The sequence below is a fragment of the Corvus kubaryi genome, unplaced genomic scaffold (assembly GCF_017639235.1).
Source record: "Corvus kubaryi isolate FWS band 111438036 unplaced genomic scaffold, C.kubaryi_AGA036_p1.0 37284, whole genome shotgun sequence".
Lineage (NCBI taxonomy): Eukaryota > Metazoa > Chordata > Aves > Passeriformes > Corvidae > Corvus > Corvus kubaryi.
Genome location: NW_024581088.1, coordinates 333113 through 354468, shown reverse-complemented (window position 1 = coordinate 354468; position 21356 = coordinate 333113). Strand labels below are relative to the sequence as shown.

The 21356-nt window shown below is 53.3% G+C and overlaps 1 protein-coding gene and 1 long non-coding RNA gene across 6 annotated transcripts in view; one reads left to right on the top strand and one right to left on the bottom strand.

Annotated features, from left to right (window-relative positions):
- The first annotated feature begins 6 nt into the window (after window positions 1–6).
- Window positions 7–21356, top strand: part of HIP1 (huntingtin interacting protein 1) — a 42450-nt gene continuing 21100 nt past the window's right edge. For 2 of the 5 annotated variants that reach the window (XM_042025825.1, XM_042025824.1), the window contains exon 1: window positions 7–114. In XM_042025825.1, the coding sequence (XP_041881759.1) occupies window positions 19–114 (96 nt within the window). In that variant the 5' untranslated portion in view covers window positions 7–18. Of the gene's footprint in view, window positions 115–7078; window positions 9368–21356 lie in introns of those variants that run through there. The other 3 variants (XM_042025823.1, XM_042025821.1, XM_042025822.1) reach the window with 2 other exon arrangements.
- Window positions 16227–21356, bottom strand: part of LOC121663506 — a 6848-nt gene continuing 1718 nt past the window's right edge. The window contains exon 2 of the long non-coding RNA XR_006015654.1: window positions 16227–17432. This is a non-coding gene — a long non-coding RNA (uncharacterized LOC121663506). The remainder of the gene's footprint in view (window positions 17433–21356) is intronic.

The following is a 21356-nucleotide window of genomic DNA, read 5'->3' as shown; positions in this document are numbered from 1 at the left end:
GACCGCGTGAGCAGCACTATGAAGCAGGTGTCCAACCCGCTGCCCAAGGTGCTGAGCCGGCGAGCGGGCGGCGGCGGCCTGGAAGCGGAGCGGGAAAGCTTCGAGCGCGCCCAGGTGCGGGCGGAACAGGGCGGGGCGGGGATGCGAAGGGCGAGGAAGGGAAGGTGCCAGCTGCCGGGGCGGGGCCGGGCTGGGGCGGGGTGCGATGGGAGCGGCCCGACAGGTACCTGGAGTGGGCACGGCGGGGCGGGGCTGTGCCGAGCGGGCGGGCTCAGCCAGGTGAGCCGGGGCGGGGCTGTGCCGGGGGCGGGCACAGCTCGGTTGCCCTGCAGGTTGGGGTTGGCACGAGGGGCGGAGTTGGCTGGGCCGGCCTGGGCGAGCTGGGCTGGCGCCAGCGGGCGGGGCTGCCCCAGGGAGGTGGGGATTGACGGGGCTGGCCCCACCCAGCCAGCGGGTCGCCAGCGGGGACAGGGATGGGGACCCCCGGGCCCCCTGGCTGGGGCTGAGCGCGGCCCTGGAGGAAAGCCCGGGGACATCAGGGTGCAGCGGCACCCGGGGTGCCCCAGCCCAGCTGCTCAGCCTGGCCTCCCCACCAGTGGGGCCAGGGCACACTCACCCGCTGGCCTGGGCTGCCGGGTCTCCAAGCCCAGCCACAGCCGGGCATCTTGCCCAGGACAGTGCCACCCTGTCCTTGGAACCACCCTGGGCACACATTGCCTGTGTCTCCGCTGGCTGGAGGGTACATGGAGGGGCTCTTTGGCCAGTGGAGTCAGTCACCCCACTGGGTTCTGCTCCTGTGTCCCTCAGGGACACCAGGTGTGGACAGGGCAGGGGACAGGGTCTGTCTCTGTGGATGGCTCCTGGAAAGAGGCACCGACATGTTGAAAAGCAGACAGAATTTGCTCCTCAGCAGCATCCAGAATATCCGGATGGAGCCCTTCACTCAGGTGTTATTAGGTGATGGATTGATGTCCTGCACAGAGAGAAGGTGGCAACCAAACTGGAGGAGCAGCAGGGGTGCTTTGGTGGAAAAAGCTGGTCATTTGAGGAAAGGATGTGCTTGGAGCAGCTGGGGATATGCCTGGACAAGGCATGGGGAGGGTGAAGAGGGAGGGATGGCAGCAGGGAGAGCTGGGGACAGCTTGGCCCCTGCTCCATGTCCAGGGATGGAAAGTACCAGTGAGGCAGAGCTGTCCAGACCTTCTGCGAGAGAGGAAGGGAAACTGAGGCAGAAGCAGGGTAGAAGTAGGTCCAGTGGGAGCAGACTTGGATGAGACCAGAGTGGGAAAAACACATGGGAGATGGCTTAAGGATGGAAATTAACACCAAGGATCAGGTCTGAGGAGATTTTGCAGGAAGAAAACCCACCAGGATGTGAGGTTGGATGCAGGATCATGTGCAGGGCTCTGCTCACCTTCCCGCTCAGGTTACCTCAGACATCAATTATTTATTCATAGTGCTAGAGGTAGGACTGGGACCGGTTTGCTCCTGGAACCTGCCATCTCCTTGTGTCAGCAACAGCCCCATGGGATGCCTGGAGCTCTCACGGGCTCCCCCTGACACTCGTGCTTTTCCGGGAGGGGCTGAGTGGAGAGGGCAGTGGAGCAGCACACACTCCCTCCATCCCTGCAAGCTGGATTTCATCTTCCTCATCTGATTTCCAGACTAATGACACAGCATGGCTCTGCCTGGCTTTTCCTTCTTCTGTGCTTCAGCTCCATGCAATTCCCTTTTTCACTCATTTTTTTATTTCCCCCCTCCTTTTTTTTTTTTGCATAATTCTCTCTCTTAGTTTAGAGAACTTGCCAGGCACCCCTTAGGTCTTGGTTATCCAGTTTTTGTCCAACTTCTTCTTTCTGAGGTTTTTTTTAGAGAAACTTTGTGTGTTTGTGGTTTTTTCTTTTTGAAAGTGACTTCTTTTAAGAGAAGTTTCATCTGTTAAATGGCTTTAAAATGAAAAGTCTACCTGTGTTTCAGCATGTACAGACTCCTTCCCTCCTCCCCTCCAAATCTCCTTGTCTCAGGGCAGCAGAACATACACCACAAAGCCTATTTTGGGCTAAAAGAGCCCAAACAGGCAGAAAGTGTGTCCAAATGGGCCTTTGGGGAGCCTGAGGAACACCTGCTTGGGTTGACACCACCCAATTTCTGTGGTCTGAGCTTAGTTTGGAAGAACAAGAGCACCCTACAAAGCTGTGGTGGTGGTGGGACACCCTAGTAGTGGGGAGGTCTGGTGGTGGGATGTTCTCATGGTGGTGGGATGCTCCTGTGGTGGTGGGATACTTCCATGGTGGTGGTAAACTGGTGATGGAATGGTTCCATGGCGGTGGGACGCTTCCACGGTGGTCATTACATTGCACAATGACTCTGCCCTGACAACATCCATCTATTGGCTTGGAGACAAACAGGAATAAATTTCCTGGTAGCCTCTCTTCTGCTCCTACAGTTGTTCAAGTATCTCAATTTTCCTGGGAATGCAAATGTGGGAAACCTGAGGACATGCCCAGGCACGGTGTTCCTTTCATGCTGTCCTTGCTGCCTGCTGGGCACAAGCAGCTCAGGGAGAACAAGACACAGCCAAGGGCTCCTCTTTTCCTTTCCTGACAATGCTGATCATTTTCATGGGAAGTTGAGCAACAGGGACACCAAATCCTGCAGTTCTGCTGCCGTCGGGATGAGCTGGGTGCAGCCCTGCTGTGGGAGTATGAGTGTTGCAAATGTGCCCCCTTTGCTGGTGTTTCACACGGTGATTCACCACCACTCATCACCTCAACCTCAGCACAAATCTTTGGGCACAGCAAAGGTCACCAAGCGAGGAGAAAAAAAGTGAAAATTCTGCTGTATTTTAAGACAAATGTTTGTATTTCATATGGTGTCTGATGTTTGCATCCCCTCCAAGTTCTCCTGGTTGGATTGAGGGGCATGTCCTGGTGCTGGAGCTCTGTAGGGAAGGTCTTCTTTGTTTAGGTTGGTGCTTGGGATCTTCCCTCCTTCTTCCTCCTTCCACACTGTAGTTGTCCACAGCAGACATCCTTGTGCCATGATGGAACCAAGGAGGTAAATTTCTTCTGTGCTTGGCTGGTTGGCAAAGACTGGATATTCATCAACTGGATGAGCCAAAGCACTGAGGGTGAAAACAGAGTTGGAAGGACACAGGACTTCGGCGGGGCAGGGATGATGCTCCAAGGGTGATGTCCCAGGCTCTCCTGCTCCTTCACTCATGTTTTGGACTGCTGTGGGATATTTCCCTTCATTCCCAGCAGGGATATGGCCAGCAGGGCATCAGTGCGGGTGCAGCTGCAGACTCCCAGAGGTGGTGCGTGACATTCCCAAGCAAAGCAGCATCTGACTCCTGGAAGGCTGGAGGAGGTCTCCTTCCTGACACAGCTCAGCTCTTCCTGCACCAACCCTTTCCTTCTTTTTGTAAACCCATCACTGGAGAGGGGCAAAAATGCTCGGACATCAAAATTGAGGGAAGTGCCCTTGAAGTTGCAGCAGGATGTGCCCTGAGCTTCAGTCCTTGTCCCTGCCCTGTGGGTTTTGGTGGAAGGGAAGCGGCATGTTGTGGTGGCATGTCATCTCCTGGGCTGCACAGTCACCAAATAACTCTCTTGTGTCTCCCATCCTGAGCACTGCTCCAGTGCCCGGCTGTGCTCCACCATGAGCCATCATGTCCCACACCACTGCAGGCTGCCTTGTCCTGAGCTGGTGCTGTGTCCCAGGGATGAGGACATGAGGTGGAGACAGTGTCTGGGGCTGTGGAGGAGCTACAGAAATTCCATGTTTGTTCCCCAGAGCTCATGGCTGCTGGGGCTTTATGCCAGCAGATGTGGCTGCATGCCCAGCATGGTCCCTGTGGCATAGGGACAATTCCAAGGGTGATCCATCCTGACAAGGGTGAGGGTTGAGAGGAGACACTTCTTTGAAATTCCTGCAGAAAACCTAAAAAACTTGCATTTTAGGTTCTTTGGCGGCAGTTTTTTTCTGGGAAAGTCATGGAGTAGCAAAGGGAAACAGGGACCACTTGGGCTTCCCACAGCCGCCACTACCTCTGGCGCATTTACACGCTGGGTCCTTAGCACTGTCTGCAGCAATAAAAGCAATTTATGACTCAGAAATGACCCTGGAAAGACGTGTTTGCAGCAGAAGGTGATTGCTGACCTGGCTGCATCTCCACTACTGCCATCAGAGTCCCCAGCGTAGTGTTGGGGATGTCAGACCCTCCTGCTAAGGGTTTCCCAGTGAGAAAGTGTGGCATTTTCATGTCAGGAGATGCAGAACTCTGAATGCAGCTGATGCCACATCTCTTCAGGAAGGTTTTAAGGTCCTGAGTATCCACGAGCCATCCCTCAGGGGCTGCAAAGCTGTTTTGCTTCCTGCCTTGCTGCTGGAGGAGCCTTCTCCAAAACCAGGTGCAGAGAGATGGTGCAAAAGAAGGAGAAAAAGTATCAGGTGCAAATTAAATGGATTTTTTTTTTCTCCCCCAGTATCAGTTAATAAATCCTTTTGATGTGTGAACCAAACTTTTTCACAGTCAAATGCAGGTTAAAAGCAGCTTTGTGCCCATCCAGTCCCTGCCATGGGCTATGCCACCTCTGGGCACCATCACAGCCCCATTAATGCAAATAATCCTTTTCTCCCATCATTTTTATAATTGTGAATCTGTATCTCCCAGACACAGCAGCCCAGCTGGTTTCAGACCAGACCCAGCTTGGTCCGACTCACAGTTGCAGAGGAAATACCATTTTACTACTGAAAAAAACAATTTTTGTGGTTCAGATGCTGCAGCCACCAGCAGCTTTGCCAAGAACTTCAGTTCTTACACAGGAAATGAGGCTCCTTTCAAAGCACCAGAGTGGGGCTATATATATACAGCCTCTCCAAAAAGATATTTAAAGAAACATATTGACACTATCAAGAACAGGAAAAAATAGCTCCTGGCTGTGGGGAGCGAGGGCTCAAGGCAGCTGAGCCCATCCTGGGGGAGTAGGTGATAGAGGGGATTAATTCATGGCCCTTTCATCTCCAGGAAAAGGAACTCCTGGGTTTTGTGCTGTGTGAAACCCCCATGCTTTCGGTCTCCTGGCTTTTACTGGGAACTAGAGGTGCTGGGGATTGAATACAGCTTTAGCAGTGAAGTAATGAGTCATCTCCTCTCTTTTCAGTGAGTCCCTCTTAGAAACTTATTTCCATCCCCAGGGAAAGAAAATAGTTTGTCTTGTAGCAGATATGGGGCTGCTTTTCTCATCAGTGCACGCAGGGATGGAGGGGTTTAGGAGGTTTTTTTAGATATAGAAGTATCTATTTTAGATGCAGAAATATCTGAGTTTTTTAATGTGGGGATGGACTCCAGAAGCAGCTGAGCCTCAGGAGGATGAATGGATTTAGTGCTGAAAGTACCGCCACCGAGTCCAGGAGCTTCTGCAGCTGGGAAAACATGATGGTTTTGGACCACCAAGTGACAAGGGGGGAACCTTGCCCTGAATTACACCAGAGGCCAAGTGGGAAGACAGGGATGCTGGGGGATGTTGCTGCCCCAAAAACCCCTTTGCCTCTCGCTCAGCATGTACTTTCCCACCAAGGATGTCCTGAGGGGTGCAGGGGGGTTCTTAACTCCATCCATCTGCAGAGCTGAGGAGAAACAGCCAGGAAGGCAGGGTTTTTACTCAATTTCCTATCAGAGGACTCTGGACTGAGTGTGGTCCCCTCTGCTGCCACTGGCCATGACCCGAGTCCAGGGAAAACAGTGGGGAAGGGCATATAGGATGTGGGCACCTGTCATGAGGAGGGGGTGACTCATCCCAGCCTTGCTCTCCCAGAAGAAAAAACTTCTGGACAGGGGCTGGAGCTGCAGAAGGGCCAATTTTGGCTGGAAGACTGAGAATCCAAGGATGGGGAGAAGGTGCCCATTGCAGCCCATTGCATCATCCCATATATGTGACATGGGGCCAGGATAAGCATCGCCTGCTCCAGCACCGTCCAGCACATGACACTGCAGCACAAACCCCAGCACCTGGATTCTGTCCCCACCCTCATCCCATCGCCTGCTGCTGGCTCTGCACCCTCTGAACCTGGGACAGAGCGTCAGCAGCTGGGGGTCATGCAGCAGCATGAGGGCTGGAGGAAGGGCTGGATCCTGGCCCTCATCCCTGCCACCAGCTTGGCTGATTTATTTTGCACAGTCACCAAATAAAACTTCCTGGGGACAGCCTGTTCCCCGGGTGACAGCAGCAACAGGCAGTACAGCCGGTGTTTTAGCCCGGATGTGTGAGTCCAGCCCACGGCTGGACTAATTTTACATTGTGTGCTGTTCTGGGCTAATCACAGGGCAGGGTAAATGATCCCAGTCCACAGGAGAAAAGTGAATTATTTTATCAAATGCATACACAGACATTGAATAGTTTATTATGGACTCACCGAGGGGGTTGGGTCAGAAGGCACCTTTAAAGCTCATCTTGTTCCACCTCCTGCCATGGGCAGGGACACCTTCACTAGACCAAGCTGCTCCAAGCCCTGTCCAGCCTGGCCTTGGACACTTCCAGGAATAGAAGTGGAGCTGTTGGAGCGAGTCCAGAGGAGGCCGCAAAGATGTGCTGGGGCCTGGAGCCCCTCTGCTCTGGAGACAGGCTGAGATACCTGAGGGTGTTCATGTGGAGAAGAGAAGGCTCTGGGGAGACCTTAGAGCTCCTCCAGTGCCTAAAGGGTCTCCAGGAGAGCTGGAGAGGGACTTGGAACAAGGGGCTGGAGTGACAGGACAAGGGGGAATGGCTTCAGATCAACAGAGAGTGGATAGATAATGAGATGCTGGGAAGAATTCTTGGCTGTAAGGGTGGGGAGGCCCTGGCATAGGTCGCCCAGAGAAGCTGTGGCTGCCCCGTCCCTAGAAGTGGCCAAGGCCAGGTTGCATGGGGCTTGGAGCAGCCCGGTCTTCCTCTAGTGGAAGGTGTCCCTGCCCATGGCAGGGGGTAGAACTGGGTGATCTTTAAGGTCCCTTCCAACCCAAAGCAGTCTGGTATTTGTGCTATGTGAGTTCAAGCTTTCCTTGTGCTCTTTAGGAGTCCCAGTGGGCCATGACTGCTGAGGTCTCCCCACTGATGCCATCCCCTGTCTTCTGGGCTCTCAGAAGGAGAAGGGACAATTCCTGGGTGTCCCTGAGGTTCTTCCACAAGCACCTTGCAACACAATTTGCACTTAGCAAACCCTGAATTCTTGTTCACTTCCATGTGAACACAAAGACTGGAAAAAACTATTTTCCAACTAGTATCTGCTAATTCAAATAAAACGCGATGCCACAGGCTCTCTCGAGAACGCTGAGCTGCTCACATCCATCTTTTATTCCAATAAAAGAGACAAATGGGAACAATAAGCAGCAAGTCTCCAACCTGGCCCTGGCGAGAGAAGCCACTTCTCCCAAAGGATCCCTCCTCTGATGGAAATTTCCTCTTTCCTGCATGGTGAGCACTTGGCACAACAGGACCAAACACCCACTGGGGAAGGGCACAGGCTGATGATGTTAAACTGGGATTTATTGTCACCACATAAAGCTACCAGTCAGACTAGACAAAAATAGCATCTAAAATTATGGAAGTCTTGGAATAAAGTAGCCACAGCTCAGCAGGGTTTTATTAGTTTGCTTCACTGCCAGGCAACAAAGGGTTTTCTTCACATATGGTACATTTGGGCAACCCCAGTTCCCCTTGAACCTGAGTTTCATGGCCAAACCATCAAACCAGCCTGACAACCTCCCTATGAGCTGAGTAAAGCTAGAGCCAACTCTGGAGCTGCCCAATTCCTCAGTCCACGCTGTTGCCAGCCACTGGACTGGTACTTTCTGCATTGGTGGGAAAAAAGGCACCTTCTTGTTGGAGCACCGAACTGGCACAACCAAGGGACAGGAAGGGATCAGTGAGCGAGTGCTGAGCACTGTGGAGCACACAGAGTCCAGGACAAACCTGATAGATATACCCAGCCCAGCCCGTGGTGGGGACTGACACCCTGTGTTGGCCTGAAGATGTTGTTGGAAGCCGTGACCAGGGTCTGATTCTGCAGCAGCTACAGAGCTGAGCCCATCCTCATCGCACAGCACCAGCCACAACCACAACCAACCCTCAGGACATGCTTTCCATTGGTGTGAGGCTTGGTAAGCTGGAGAAGTGTCCCACCAAAGAAGGGACTGAGATTCCTCAGTTACAAAAGGCAGCTCCATGTGCTGAGAGACTCTTAAAACATTGGGGTTAGGCTGGAGGACCTTTAAAGATCATCTAGTCCCAATCCCCTGCCATGGGCAGGGGACATCTTTCTCCAGGGTCAGGCACCTGAGCACAGGAGGGCTCTGTTGAACTGTTGAAAAGAGCAACTGGCATCTTTTGCACGAGCCAGATGTGACCCCCAGATCCCCAACCTGACCGTGGTGAAGTCACAGTTCATCCAGGTCTAAATGCAACCTCTGCATCCCATCTCTAAATGAAATAAATGCAACCTCTGGATCCCACTGAATAAAGCATGGATCAGCAGTCTGGCATCTCCATGGGCTTGGCAGCAGGTCACGCTGGTGCCCTCACCTTGTTGATCCATGGGCATCACAGGATCATTTGGATTGGGAGACACCTCCAAGGTCATCGAGTCCAGCCTGTGACTGATTCCCACCTTGTCACCCAGCCCAGAGCTCTGAGTGCTATGTCCAGTCATTCCTTGGACACCTCCAGGGATGGGGACTCCACCACCTCTCTGGGAAGCCCCTTCCAATGCTGAACAATGCTTTCCATGAAGGAATTCTTTCTGGTGTCCAACCTGAACCTCACCTGGTTCAGCTTGAGTCAATGCCGTCTTGTCCCATCTGTTGTCCTTCTCCTGAACCATGGTTACCAAGTGTGCCAACTTCAGGTTGCTCCATATGGACCACCCAGTCCAGCTCTACAACCCTTGGAACTGCTCAGGAGAAAAGTCACACAGCACCAGTAGTGGTGTGAGGATATCTTCTGAGGTCTTAAGGGAATGCTGAAGTGGTGGCAGAGGAAGACTTCAACTTTCGGGGTGTTGAAGAAGTCAGTGTAGGCTGGGAATGGCTCCCCAGAAGAGATGCTGCTTCTTACACTAAGTCAGCGAAGCCATTGAAGAACTCATCTCTCCTGGTGGCTCCGTTCCCAGTCAGTGACCTGGTGGTGTTTTTCCAGCCAGGAATGTTTTGTGCACTTCACAAACGGGAATGAAATGTTCCGACAGTCTGCAAGGTTTGGCTGCTTCTGCAGAGGTAAATACTTGTCTGGAGAGGGCAAAGGTGGGTATTCCTGAATTTGCTGAAGTTTATGGTCACCTGGAACTTGCACAGTCCATCCTGTCCTGCTGGGATTCATGGAACAGGTGTCAGGTGAGGCTGTAAACCCTTTCAGCAGCCTGGGGAAAGGGGAGCTGCAGTTTGGTGGAGCTTCTTCCACCCTGTGGTCCCGGGGGACACTCCATGCCCTGTCCCTGATCACCATGGTACCTGTGACCCTCCCCAAGCACAGGGAACCCAGAGTTGTGTTGGGGTGATGGATGGGGCCAGTCCTGGACCTTCTCCTCACACAGGAGGGATGGGAGGTGGTGGGGTGCCTTGGGATACGGCACAGACAACATTTTGGTGGGTGGGATCCAGCCTGGAATTTTTGTTGTGCCCCACAACTCTCCTTCCTTGGGGGCACCTCAAAAGGTGGGTTGAGCAAGACCCTCTCCCGACTTCACCCATGTCCTCAACAGGAGGGTAAACTACTCCCTTGTTTGTCTTCCTGGCTCTTGCAGTCCCACTCCAGCTCTTTTTATAGCTCGGGAAGAAGTGCCTTGAGTTTCTGAGTCGTCTGGGAGGCCAAGCACACAGGGAGGAGTCACAGCTAGAAATAGGGCTGCTCTCTGCTCCTGCATTCCAGATTTTTTATTTTTTTAGCTGAAATGTCCAAATTTGAAGAGTCCCATTGCTGCAGGCACAGAGCTGGGAACCATCCACATTTTTTCCATTCACATTGGGTCTTCTTTCTCCTTTGCCTCATTTCCAGTGCCCTCACACCAACCTCTGAGCCTCCTCGAGATGATTTCCCCAGGGAATGGGGTCTGTCAGCCCTTCGTGTGTTTTCTGTAACCCCCAGATTTCACCCCTCAACATGGCTGGTTTGCCAGGAGAACTCCCTGAGGAATTAGTAATGTCTGGGGGGGGTGGAGGAGCGATCAGGTACTTGCCAAAGCTTCTGAGTGGTGGGCAAAAAGCTCAGACTAAATATCCAGGAATTTCTGCCTACGGGGAGGGAAGAAAAGCTTTGGCAGCAGCACGGACAAGAATAAACCAGAGCAAAGGAAAGAGGAGAAATTGTTGGACAAAACCTGTGGTTTCCAGCCCGTTATTATATGGGATTTTGGCTATGGTGCTATGCTAGGGCAGGGGCATGTGGACAGAGCATCCACAGCATCCTGGGGTCAGCTCCTCTCTCCCATAGGAGCAGGGCATAATTAACTGTGTCACCTCAAGACTTTTCCATTAATCCCTTAATATTTGGATACTATTGTAGTATGCAGCTAGGGTACTAGCTATGTAGTAGCTATGTAGGGGCATACCCTAGCTGCAATCTCCCCTCTGAGAGTTCTTTTAGCACAGAACCACTTTGGGTCCCTGCTGTCCTTTGTCTGTCAGCCTCCAGGGTGCCGTGTGTGTGCACCAGCATCTCTGTGAGCTGGGAAAGGGACATGCCAGGGAAAAATAAATCTGGGATCAAATCTGAACCAATCTTTCTTCTAATCAGCTGTCACATGGAAATGACAATTAGACAGTGTTCCTGTTAGATCGTTAATAATTTTAACCCTTTTTCCTCCCTTTCTGCCGCATTCACTAACTCTGTGAGCAGTTGCAATCCAACTTCTCTTCCCCATCAGCAGGGAAGAGATTTTTCATATTGTGGGAATGCTAAGAACTATGGATTCCTGTCAGAGGGGTGAAGTCTGTCAGGCCCTTTCTTTGGATAATAAGCAAATTTTGAGAACCCAGTCCCAGCACCTCCAAGGGATTCTTTCTTTCCAGCTGCAGCAGCAAGTGCTGTGATTTCTGCCTGGGGAAACAGCAAGCATCTCATGAACAGGGTGTGTAGCCATGGTGAGGTCTTCTGCTTCTTCTTCCCATGGGTATTTCCACCTTTCCCAGCCCTGGAGGGTAAGGATGGTGCTCAGCTCCTTACACAGCAATCCCTGGCTGGTCCCACAGCCTGGGTTTTTCAGGACCTGGAGTTTTGCTTCTTCTCTGCAGGTGTTCCTGGTCCTGTGTTTGGGTTCAATATGCTCTTCCAGAAGGAAGCAGCATTTGGAAATTCCCACCGATTGTCCCCACATGGATTTGTTTCTCTGCCTCACCGGGGTACAGCAGAGGGCCTGGCCATGGTGGTTGGGCTGTGTCAGGGCTCTCTGGGTTGTTTCTGATAATATCATACAGCAGATTTCTAGCACATTTTTATTTATTTATTAAAAAAAAAAAAAAAAAAAAAAAAAAAAAGTCCTGACTCCCTGAACATCATCGGAACACTGAGGATTTTCTCTGCAGAAGTGCTGGGTGCAGCTCCCACGGTCCCTGGGCTGGTGCTTGGCTTAGCCATCCATCATCTTCTCCGAAGCCACTCTGATTCCCGTGGCTTTTGTGTCCCAGGAGCCTTGTCCCTGTGTCACTCCACCCAACCCTGTCACCTCCCAGCACAACATGTCCCCAGCAGGAGGATGTGCTGGGGGCGGGGCAGTGGCGTGGGGGGTGTGAAGACCAGGGTGCCCTGTGCTGGGCTGAGCCCCCTGGCAGTGGCTGACGGCTGCTGAATTGCTGGAAAAGAAGGAAATTGGGTGCGTTTAGTGTCTCTCAGAGCTGTCCCGTGTGCCCTCTGCCAGCGTCGATGGTATTGTGTGTGCTCCACGCGTTGTGATTTGCATTTGAGAGCAGAGATTTCCCTCCCACATTAAACCCCCTGTTTTCCTGGAACAACATGGAAATCCCGGGGCTGCCCTTCCCTCTGTTCTGATGAACTCTAGCAGGGGCATCCCTGGGGTGCAGAGCCCTTCAGGCGCCCCTCTTCGTGCCTTCATTCTGCTGTGGAAGATGTATCATCCTGCTCGTAGGGCCAGAGGAAGCAGGGAACAGAGTGGCAGGCACAGCCCTCCACGCCCAACCCATTCCACTGTGGAATTACACGTGGGGGATGCCCTCCATGCCATGGGCAACCAGTGGCTCCCAACACCAGGGGCATCCCCTGCTGCCAGAGAGGCTCTCGATGGAGCTGCATCTTATAGTCTGTGCTTATTCCAAGTGCTTCCCATCCGTTTTCCCAATGCTTCCGGGAGGCATGGGCGTGTCTTCCACACCCAGAGCTGGGTTTCATGCCCTTAGTGCCCCTCCATCCTCGGTGCTGGGGCAGGACAGTGCAACCTTTCTCCTTGGGCTGCGTGAGCCCAAAAGTATGCTGGCAACACTCCAGCCAGTGGTGTTTATTTCCACACAAGGAAAATGAGGAAAACCAAATATTTATATCTCAGGAAGGGATTTTGCAGCCTTTTGCATGGAATCGTGGCTGCTATTCCCTCCTCGATCAGCTCAGACAGGCGGCAATAACACATGAAACACAGTTTCCTTTATGTGCTGGGTTTTTTTCCACCTCGGGCTCCACCCTGGTCGCAGCGGAAATCCCTGCTCCAGCCCTGCCGCCTGCCCAGGCCCTTCCCACACCCAAGGAGCAGGCAGCGTGCTAGATGCTCTCAGCCAGGCTGAGAGACCAGGCTGTTGCAAGACCCATCAGGAGCAGCCACAGGCATTAGATGCAGGAGCAGGGACTGTTAAAAGAGCACAAGGAAAGCTTGAACTCGCATGGCAGAGAATCCTGGAATGGTTTGGATTGAAAGGAACCTTAAAGACTCCACCCCTTGCCACGGGCAGAGACACCTTCCACTATCCCAGGTTGCTTTAGGCTCTACCTCACCTGGCATTGGCCACTTCCAGGGATGGGGCAGCCACAGCTTCCCTGGGCACCCTGTGCCAGGGCCTCACCACCCTCACAGCCAAGAATTTCTTCCCAATATCCCATCTAACCCTGCCGTCTGGCAGTGGGAAGCCATTCCGCCTTGTCCTGTCACTCCAGGCCCTTGTCCAAAGTCGTTCTCTAGTTCTCTTGGAGCCCCTTTAGGCATTGGAGGGGCTCTAAGGTCTCCCCAGAGCCTCCTCCAGGTGAACACCCCAAGGTGTCCCAGCCTGGCTCCAGAGCAGAGGGGCTCCAGCCCTTGGGGTTCACCCACAGGGTTTCATCCTGGCACTGGTGCATATGAGGGGATGCCAGGTGGGGAATTTACCATGTCATTTTTAGCTGTCATTTGGACACCTATTTGCTCCAGCATTTTTCCCTTGGACTGAACTGGGCACCTCCATCCTGCTGGGTCTGCTGGGAGACAGACCAGCCCTTGGCCCCTCTGCAAACCTGCAGCTCTCTAAAGCCCATGGCTCCATAGCCCTTCTGGGAAGCAGCTGTTTGGGACACAGGGAGGTGGACAGGGTCTCGGTAGCTGGGGTGGGGGGAAGAGAGTTGGGAAGTGGCCTCTGGGGCCAAAGCAAGCAGCCAAACCTGTGGGAGCCCTGGGAGGAGGCAGCTTTGTTGCAAGCCGGCATCGCCCACTCTGCTCCGACCTCTCCCTGCAACCACACGGCACTTAAATACGAACAAGCTCAGGGCTGGAAACTGCCCCCATGCTGGAAGTATGTTGCATATTTCCTATAAATACTTCGGCTGCTGCCTGTTAGCCAGAGGCAGGCGCAGCATCCACATCCCCCTACAGCCCCAGCACTGCTGAGGGGGCTGCAGGCAGGGGCTGGCCTCATGGGATGTGGTCTGGTGCAGGGAAAACACGTGCTGTGGCATTTCCCAACCTATTGCATCCAGTGGTTTCACTTCAGGCGAGTTTGTTCCCCCTTTGCTATCTGGTTGCAACAAAACCGTTCACATTTAAGACTTGTGCTGAGGTGTGTGTGCCTGTACTGTACCCCTGCTCCCCTGTCCGGGTTCACATGGATGTAAAGCTCAGGAGAAGGCTTGGGAAGGTCCTGGGAGGTGGTTATGGGCTGGACACTGAGCTGAGCGTCACGTGTGGCAGTGGTGTTGCCAGGCTCTGCTGTCTCAATTCAAGGGACAAACAAAAGCAGATAATTAAAGTGATTCCTCTGAGGGTGCAACTGAAGGATCACCTAAGGCAAATGTTTGGAGATTCACAAGGGCCTCACGATGCTTTGGGAGAGGGAGGAAGGCACCTGAGAGCATACGCTGAATGTGTTTTGGCACTGTGCTTCACATGAAGCTTCAACTCCCCATTTATGAAGTCTCCAGGGCAGAACTTGGCAACTTTAAAAGGAAATGAGTGGGAGATGTGTTTTATGGTTTCAAACTGAAAGAGAGTAGGTTTGGATTGGGTGTTAGGGAGGAATTCTACCCTGCAAGGGTGGTTGTCCAGAGCAGCTGTGGCTGCCCCATCCCTGGAAGTGTCCAAGGCCAGGTTGGACAGGGCTTGGAGCAACCTGGGATAGTGAAAGGTGTCCCTGCCCATGGCAGGGGGTGGACTCAGATGAGCTTTAAGGTCCCTTCCAACCCAAATCCCTCTGGGATTCTATGATGTATCAACCATCTTCTGAGTCACTGGTGACACTGATCCAGATATGGAAGGGGCTGCAAGTAGAGAAGGGAGGACAAAGTTGGGGGCTGTTGATGGGGGGGTCAGTGGACTCATGGCTGGGGGTAAACGTCCCCATGGATGGGGACAGCTGCTGGGGGCACTGACCCCTGTAAACTTTGGGGCTTGCACTTGGGTGACATTGGAGCTCTGCTTCCTGTGAGCCCAGGGAGCAGCAAGGGTCAGACATGGCAAGATGAACCAGTTCCCAGTACAGTTGTCTCCTTTGCTGACCCTGTTTCCTTCTTCTGGGCGTTGTCTCATCTCGGTGGTGTCAATGTGAGGCAAGAAGGAAGCGACGCCACAACAGAGCATTGTGTGTGTGCAAAGGAAGAGCCAGCCTGGGGTTCCCAGGAGGGTTCCCAGATAACCTGCATGTAAGGATGGGGCCACAGGGGACCCAGGAGACATCTGCAATGATGAGCAAGTTGTCACATAGAGGTTAAGTGTGCAGGTTTACATCCCACTGCCATGATTCACCTGTGCCAGCCCCTCACCTCCCTCATGGTCCAGCATTTCTTTCCCATGTCTAACCTGACCCCACCCTTGTTCAGTTTAACATCATTGTCCTGTGTTGGGGCCCTAGAGGTGGAGGCAGCCCCAGGGGGGTCTCAGAAGACACTTGGCTTTTTGGGCTGTCAGCATATATGGCTGGATCATGTCCCATTTGTCACCCACCAGAATCCCCCAGTCCTCCTCCACAGGGTCATCTCCATCATCCATCCATCCATCCCTCCATCCCTCCATCCCTCCATCCATCCATCCATCCCTCCATCCATCCATCTGTCCATCCCTCCATCCATCCCTCCCTCCATCGATCCATCCATCCATCCCTCCCTCCATCCACCATCTATGAAATCAGTGATGGTGGAATACACTGAATAACTATGGAGTCAGTGGATCCAGGATATGGAGGGGCTGCAAGCGGAAAAGAGAGGACAAAGTTGGGAGCCATTGGTGGGTAAATGGCCCCATGATGAAGAGAGATGCTGAGAGTGTTTATCCTCACAGACCTCTGGGGTCACCGCAGACCTCCCTAGTCTCTGCTGGCACTAGGGATTGCCATGGCTCAGGTCCATGATCTTGCCCTTAGCCTGACTGAACCTCATGAGGCTCACATGGACCCACTGCTCCAGCCTGTCTAGCACCTTGTAGATGTCCTCCCTTCCCTCCAGCCCATCAGTGGCACCACTCAGCTCAGTCTCACCCTTTCTGTGAGTTCCCAACCCTCCACACCAGGTAGGAAACAGGAGTTTCATCTGCCCCTGGTTTGGATGGGAGGATCTACCTGTCTCCTTGAAACATTGGCAGGAGTTGGAAGCAGCGAGGGGGGAGGATGCTGCTTATCCCACCTCTCTCTTTCCCTCTTGCATTTTTAATCCCACTGGCATTGTATTGCTGCTCTCTGAGCTCCTGCTCACCTTGGAGCAGCCCCACTGAGCCGTGTTTCACAGGGCCGTGTGGTTGTTGTAACACCAACAGGGATGGATTGAACAAGGAGCTAAAAATACCAAATGATCGATAACGGCACCATGAACCCAGATTTTGCTTTTTATTTTTTTAAAGAAAATCTCTATATTGACAACACAACCAAGTGGCTTCCTGTAAAGGCAGGAGGGATAATGGAGCTCGGCTCCCTGCCCGCACACGGGGCTGGCAGCGACCCGCAGCCCTCTGTCCACGAGGATCCTGTGGTCTGCCCTGGGAGCCCTTCATGGATCTCCTGCCCGGGGTGATGTGGAAGGGCTGCTCTCCTCCCTGCTTTCCATGCTGGTCCAGTCATGGTGAGCAGCTGGGAGAGCTTGGTGCTGAAATAGCCCCCGGTCTGCCCACTCCTGCCTGCTCCTGCACGCTCTGTGCCGGCACAGCCCTGGGCACAGCCGCCAGCCCTGGCCCCGTGCCTGCTTCAGCCTGATCTGCTTTTTCCTCTCGCTTTCACATGTCCAGGAAACTGCAGCATTACAAGGATTTGAAAATGGCCTTGAGCTTTTTAAGCACTGCTCCCAAGCGGATATTTTTCCTAAATCAAGATTTGCAAGATTTGGGCATTAGCCAGCCAGGGGGATTTCCAGAAGTGTTGGAGCAGCCAAACACCCTTTAAATCTGCCTCCATGCAGTGCAGGGTTGAGGCTGGAAGTGGCTGGTTCATGAGGACAGTGACCATTTGGAGACATTTTTTACATCACCAGTGTCAGCATGAGGGTTTTCCAGAGCTTGTTCATTGATGGATCTCTTTGGAAAATCACAGTGGGTTGGGATCAGGCCTGAGGGATTTGGCTGTACTGCAGTGTCCGAGTCCAGAGAAACTCATCACACCTCCAGCTCCTGCCAGTGCTGTTCCATCCCTATATCCTGACTAATCCATGATAGGGTGCTGGCAGTGGGGAAGGTGCCTGGTGCAGGTCTTGGCTCTGTTTTGGAAAGACATGGAGCAGTGCAGGAAAGCTGATCCCTGTTAGAATGTTCTAACATCCCATTCAGTGGGGAAAAAAGCCATTGCCACCAATGTGGTGACAGCAAGGCAGGTTTTTCCTCTAAGTCCCACTATCCCAAACACTGCTGGTGCCCAGCATTCACTCCCTGCTCCTAAAATGCAAGCTCCTCACACAGCCAGTGCTGCTCATGCAGCTCCAAGGATGATCCAGACACCAAACTCAGCCTAACCCAGCCTCCTCAGCACATCCCCCAAGGGAGTGCTCCAGGGCTGGAAAGCTGCTGGAAAGAGCTGAAACCTGAAAAACAGACAATAAATTGTTTTGTAAGTGCTTGGTGGTTTTCCCAGTGAACCTGCTGTTCTACCTAGAGCTCTGAAAATCCCAGGATCCTGGAGCTCCCCTATCAGAACAGTGCTTCAGCAGCATTGGGCAGGTGTAAGCTGTGGAGCAGAATTAGTTTATGGTGAGCTGGGGAGCTGGGTTTAAACTGCTCCTACACTGGAGGAGCTGGGAAAAAATACCATTCTCTGAGGAAAATGAATTTAGGAGTCTGAATCTAAGGGGTTGGTTGAGAGCACAGCTCCGACTTGGTTCCTCTCCTTGGAGAAGACTTGGGAAATAACAGAGAGATCAAGAGGGAGCAACAGATATTATTAGTCATCCAGGAGGGAGGCGGCTGCAGGGGAAGAGGGTTTTTAGTAGAGTATTTTTAGACCTGGTAAAATGAACAGAAGGAGAGGAAAAAAGAGGGAAGGAGACCTTTGAGAGGCACATAAATGCTCTCTGGAGCAGCTTGGCCCAGGCTTCCCACTCCTGCCCTGAGCATCAGCTCAGGTGGAGATTTGCTCCAACAGAAATCAGAGATGTAAAAGCAATAAAAGCCAAAGCCTTAGAGAGCATTTCCGAGGAGCCTCTCTGGGCTGCAATGACAAAAGCCCACACTTGCTGAGACATTTTACCCTAATTCCCATCATTTTAATGGGAGGCGATTGCTGAAGTAGAGTTTAAAAGCTGCTTGCAGAGCCTCTGGCGGGTGGGGGAAAGATGCTGATTGTCTCTTCTTTTTTCATCCGTCGTGATCCGGACCACACATACCATCCTGGAAGCTGGCAGGAAAGTCACGGAGCTGCAGGAGGATGGAGGGTGCTTCCAGGGTGGAGAAAAGGGACTTGGAGTGAAGCACCCAACGAGATTCAGTACAGCCAGGGGGAGAGGAGGGATCTCCACCTCTCCAGATCAGACCAGAGGATGATGAATGAAGGCCCTTAGGGGACAGGGTGAAGCAAGGAGCTGCCTCCCCCCGGGTTGGTTCTCTGGGGAAGCAGCCCTCACTACTCCCTGTGGGAATGGCTCCTTCCTACCCCAGTGGAGGCAGTGCCTGTGATGCCCTGCAGTTGTTCAGCAGCCCCATCAGTGCATCCCTCCTAATTCCCTCCATCCCACCTGGAGAGGCTTGCTAGGGCCTCTGCAAGCACATCCCGAATTGTGGAGATAGGATGCAGCCCTGGAGAGGGTTGCTGGAGCCTGAGATGAAGCGTGTGGTTTTGCACATCTGACTGGGATACTCTGTATATCCCCTACTCTTCGGGGGAACCCCTGGGAATAATCCAAGAGCAGAGTGGGGCCAAGGAATGCCTCTTCACCCTTGTGTCCTCACAGTGATGCAGTGAACCACAGCAAGGAACCTCCTGGGAAGAGCATGAAATTCCTTCCACCTCAGTGGATCCCTGAAGTGGTGGGATTTGTCCCCATAGGCTGCACTGGCCTTTCTTGAGCCCTGGAATGGTTGGGTACTGTCATTCCTGCTCAGTGCTTCCAGCTTTCCTGGCCGCTCTGGAACTGGTGTTTCCCTTTGCGCTGAGGATCCTCCCAAAATTGCTTTTAAGTTAATTTCCAGATTTTCTCCTCGAGCTGCCTTGGCTCTTAGTTTTGCCCCCTGGCTGAAGCTCCCCCCATGCTGTGAAGCCAGGTGGATTTGGAGCTCTCTGCCTTTGCCCCAAGTGCTTCCTGGTGGTGTCCAAACTCTGGGCTTGCTGGAGCAGCTCAGCCATAAGGAATACACAACAGTGGCCTCGGATACTCGGATGTCCCAGCTCTGCAGGAGACCCTGGATAGCAGCTATAACCACCTTCCCCCTGAGCTGAGCATTTTGTTCAGGGGGGAGCTGGTCTGAAAGCTTGGTTTGGAAAAATAAGGTTAATGATGATGAGCTGATTTTAATTTGGGGGATTGAGGAGGGATGCTGGGAGCACAAAGCCTGTGAGTGGGGGGTGGGCAGTCTGGCGTGACTGCATGCAGGTTCCAGTGGCACTACAGCATGTCACCACTAACTATGAAAAAATGGATGTATCCTGCTTATTCTTTTAGAGGCTATTTTCCATGCAGGGGCCATTGTAGAGAAAGTCCCATCCATCCTGTGCGTGTGGGAGGAACTGGGTTTAGTCCAGATGCTCTTTGGCTTTGGCTGTGCTCTTTGCATACCTGCCTTAAGGTCTCTTCATGCAAATGAGCCATTAATACTTGATGACCAAGTGCTAATTGCAGCACTGTGGCCTCTGGAAGCTGTGGCTTGGCTTCTCTTGGTGACTCCAGAGATGGTGCCCTGGAAATTCTGGACTGCACCTCCAGGATATCCTGGGGCAGCAGGCAGCAGCAGTCGTGGCATTGAGTTCAGAGCGATGCTAAACCCAGCTAAGGGGGAATTAATTAATTCCAGGATCCCTTTAAGCTGGGGGGAACACTAGGCTGGTGGGTGGGCTGCACAGCAAGGATCCAAGCTCTTACTTTTCATGTTGAGAACATGGCTGGGAGTCGCACGCTGAGAGGCTTCACTGGGGGGAGGGCACAAAACCTGGCCCCATGATGGCACCTGTGACAGGAGCAGGTACCTGCAACAGGGGCAGGTGCCTGCCCTGATTGCAGAGCATTGACCCGTGCTCATTCCCAGGCTCAGAACAGGATCCAGACTCTGCTCCCGAAGGAATTTGGCTGCTGCTTAAAACCATCTGGTCCAGCAAAACATATTTAGTCCAGCAAAAAACCTGTGAGCTGTGTGCTCTGAGACAAGCAGTGCTGCCAAGCAGTGCTCCGTTCATCTGTCTGTCCATCCCAGGGATCTCATAGGGGCTTTAACAGCTACCTGAGGAAAATACAGCCTGGTCTTGGCCCTAAAAGCTCCCCCAAGGCTGGGATGAACTGGGTGGTTGCGGAGCTGGGTGTTGGGAGAGTGCAGGGGTGGCAGTGCTCTGTCCCCTCTGGGATGTGGGATCCTGTTATCTCATTAAGAGAGGCCAAGTCACCATCCTGGAGTAAGTGGCTGAGCTGTGACTAGACTGCAGTAATCCCAAGGGATTAGTGTGTTGGCTGGGCTGGCCCTGCAGCAGCACTTAGTTCTTCGGGCTCTGAAGCGTCTCCTCCACCGGCAAGCCAAGGGCCCCGCCAGTGCTTTGGGATTGCTTTTAGGAGATTCACTGAGTAATAGAAGAATTGTTTGGGTTTCTTTTGTGCCTCCAATCAGAAAATGTTCCTTGAGCACAAGGAGGAGCTGGGAAAAACCAAAATCCTCCTGCCTGGATGTTCTCTTGTCCCTCAGCAGGGTGGTAGTGGCAGTCAGCAAGCTGTGCCTGCCTGTGGGGTGGGCTCGGGCCAGGGGCTTGTTACCACACTGGTTTAATTGCTTTTGTTGTTGGAACCAAGACACCAGCAGCCGAGTGGGCTCTGGAATAAGGGAGCCCTGGGCAGGTCCCAGACAGATCCACCGGTGTAGCTTCACCCCCAGGCACAGAGATGGGGCAGGAGGTGGGGCAGGGGATAGAGTAGGGGGGGCTGACAGGGAATGGACATGGGGACACACACAGGGGTAGGGAGTCTGACAGGCAGTAAGAGAGGGGTCTGGCAGTGGAGTAGAGGGTCAGGCGGTGGGGCAGGGGATGGAGCAGGACGGTGCAGGTGGTACGAGGGATGGGGCAGGAGGCCAGGGATGGGGCAGCAGATCTGGCAGCGGGGCAGAGGTTCGGGTGGGAGTCGTGTAGGGGATGAAGCAGGGATCTGGATGGAGCTCGGCAGTGGGGCAGGAGATGGAGCGGGGCGGCGGCGCCGAGAGGTGCGGAGCTCCCCACGCACCCACCGTGCAGCCACCCTCCCCCCGGGTACCCTCTGCCACCGCCCCGGGGCGGGCGCGGGGGCGCGGCGGGGGCGGGCGGGCGGTTCTGCGGGACGGGG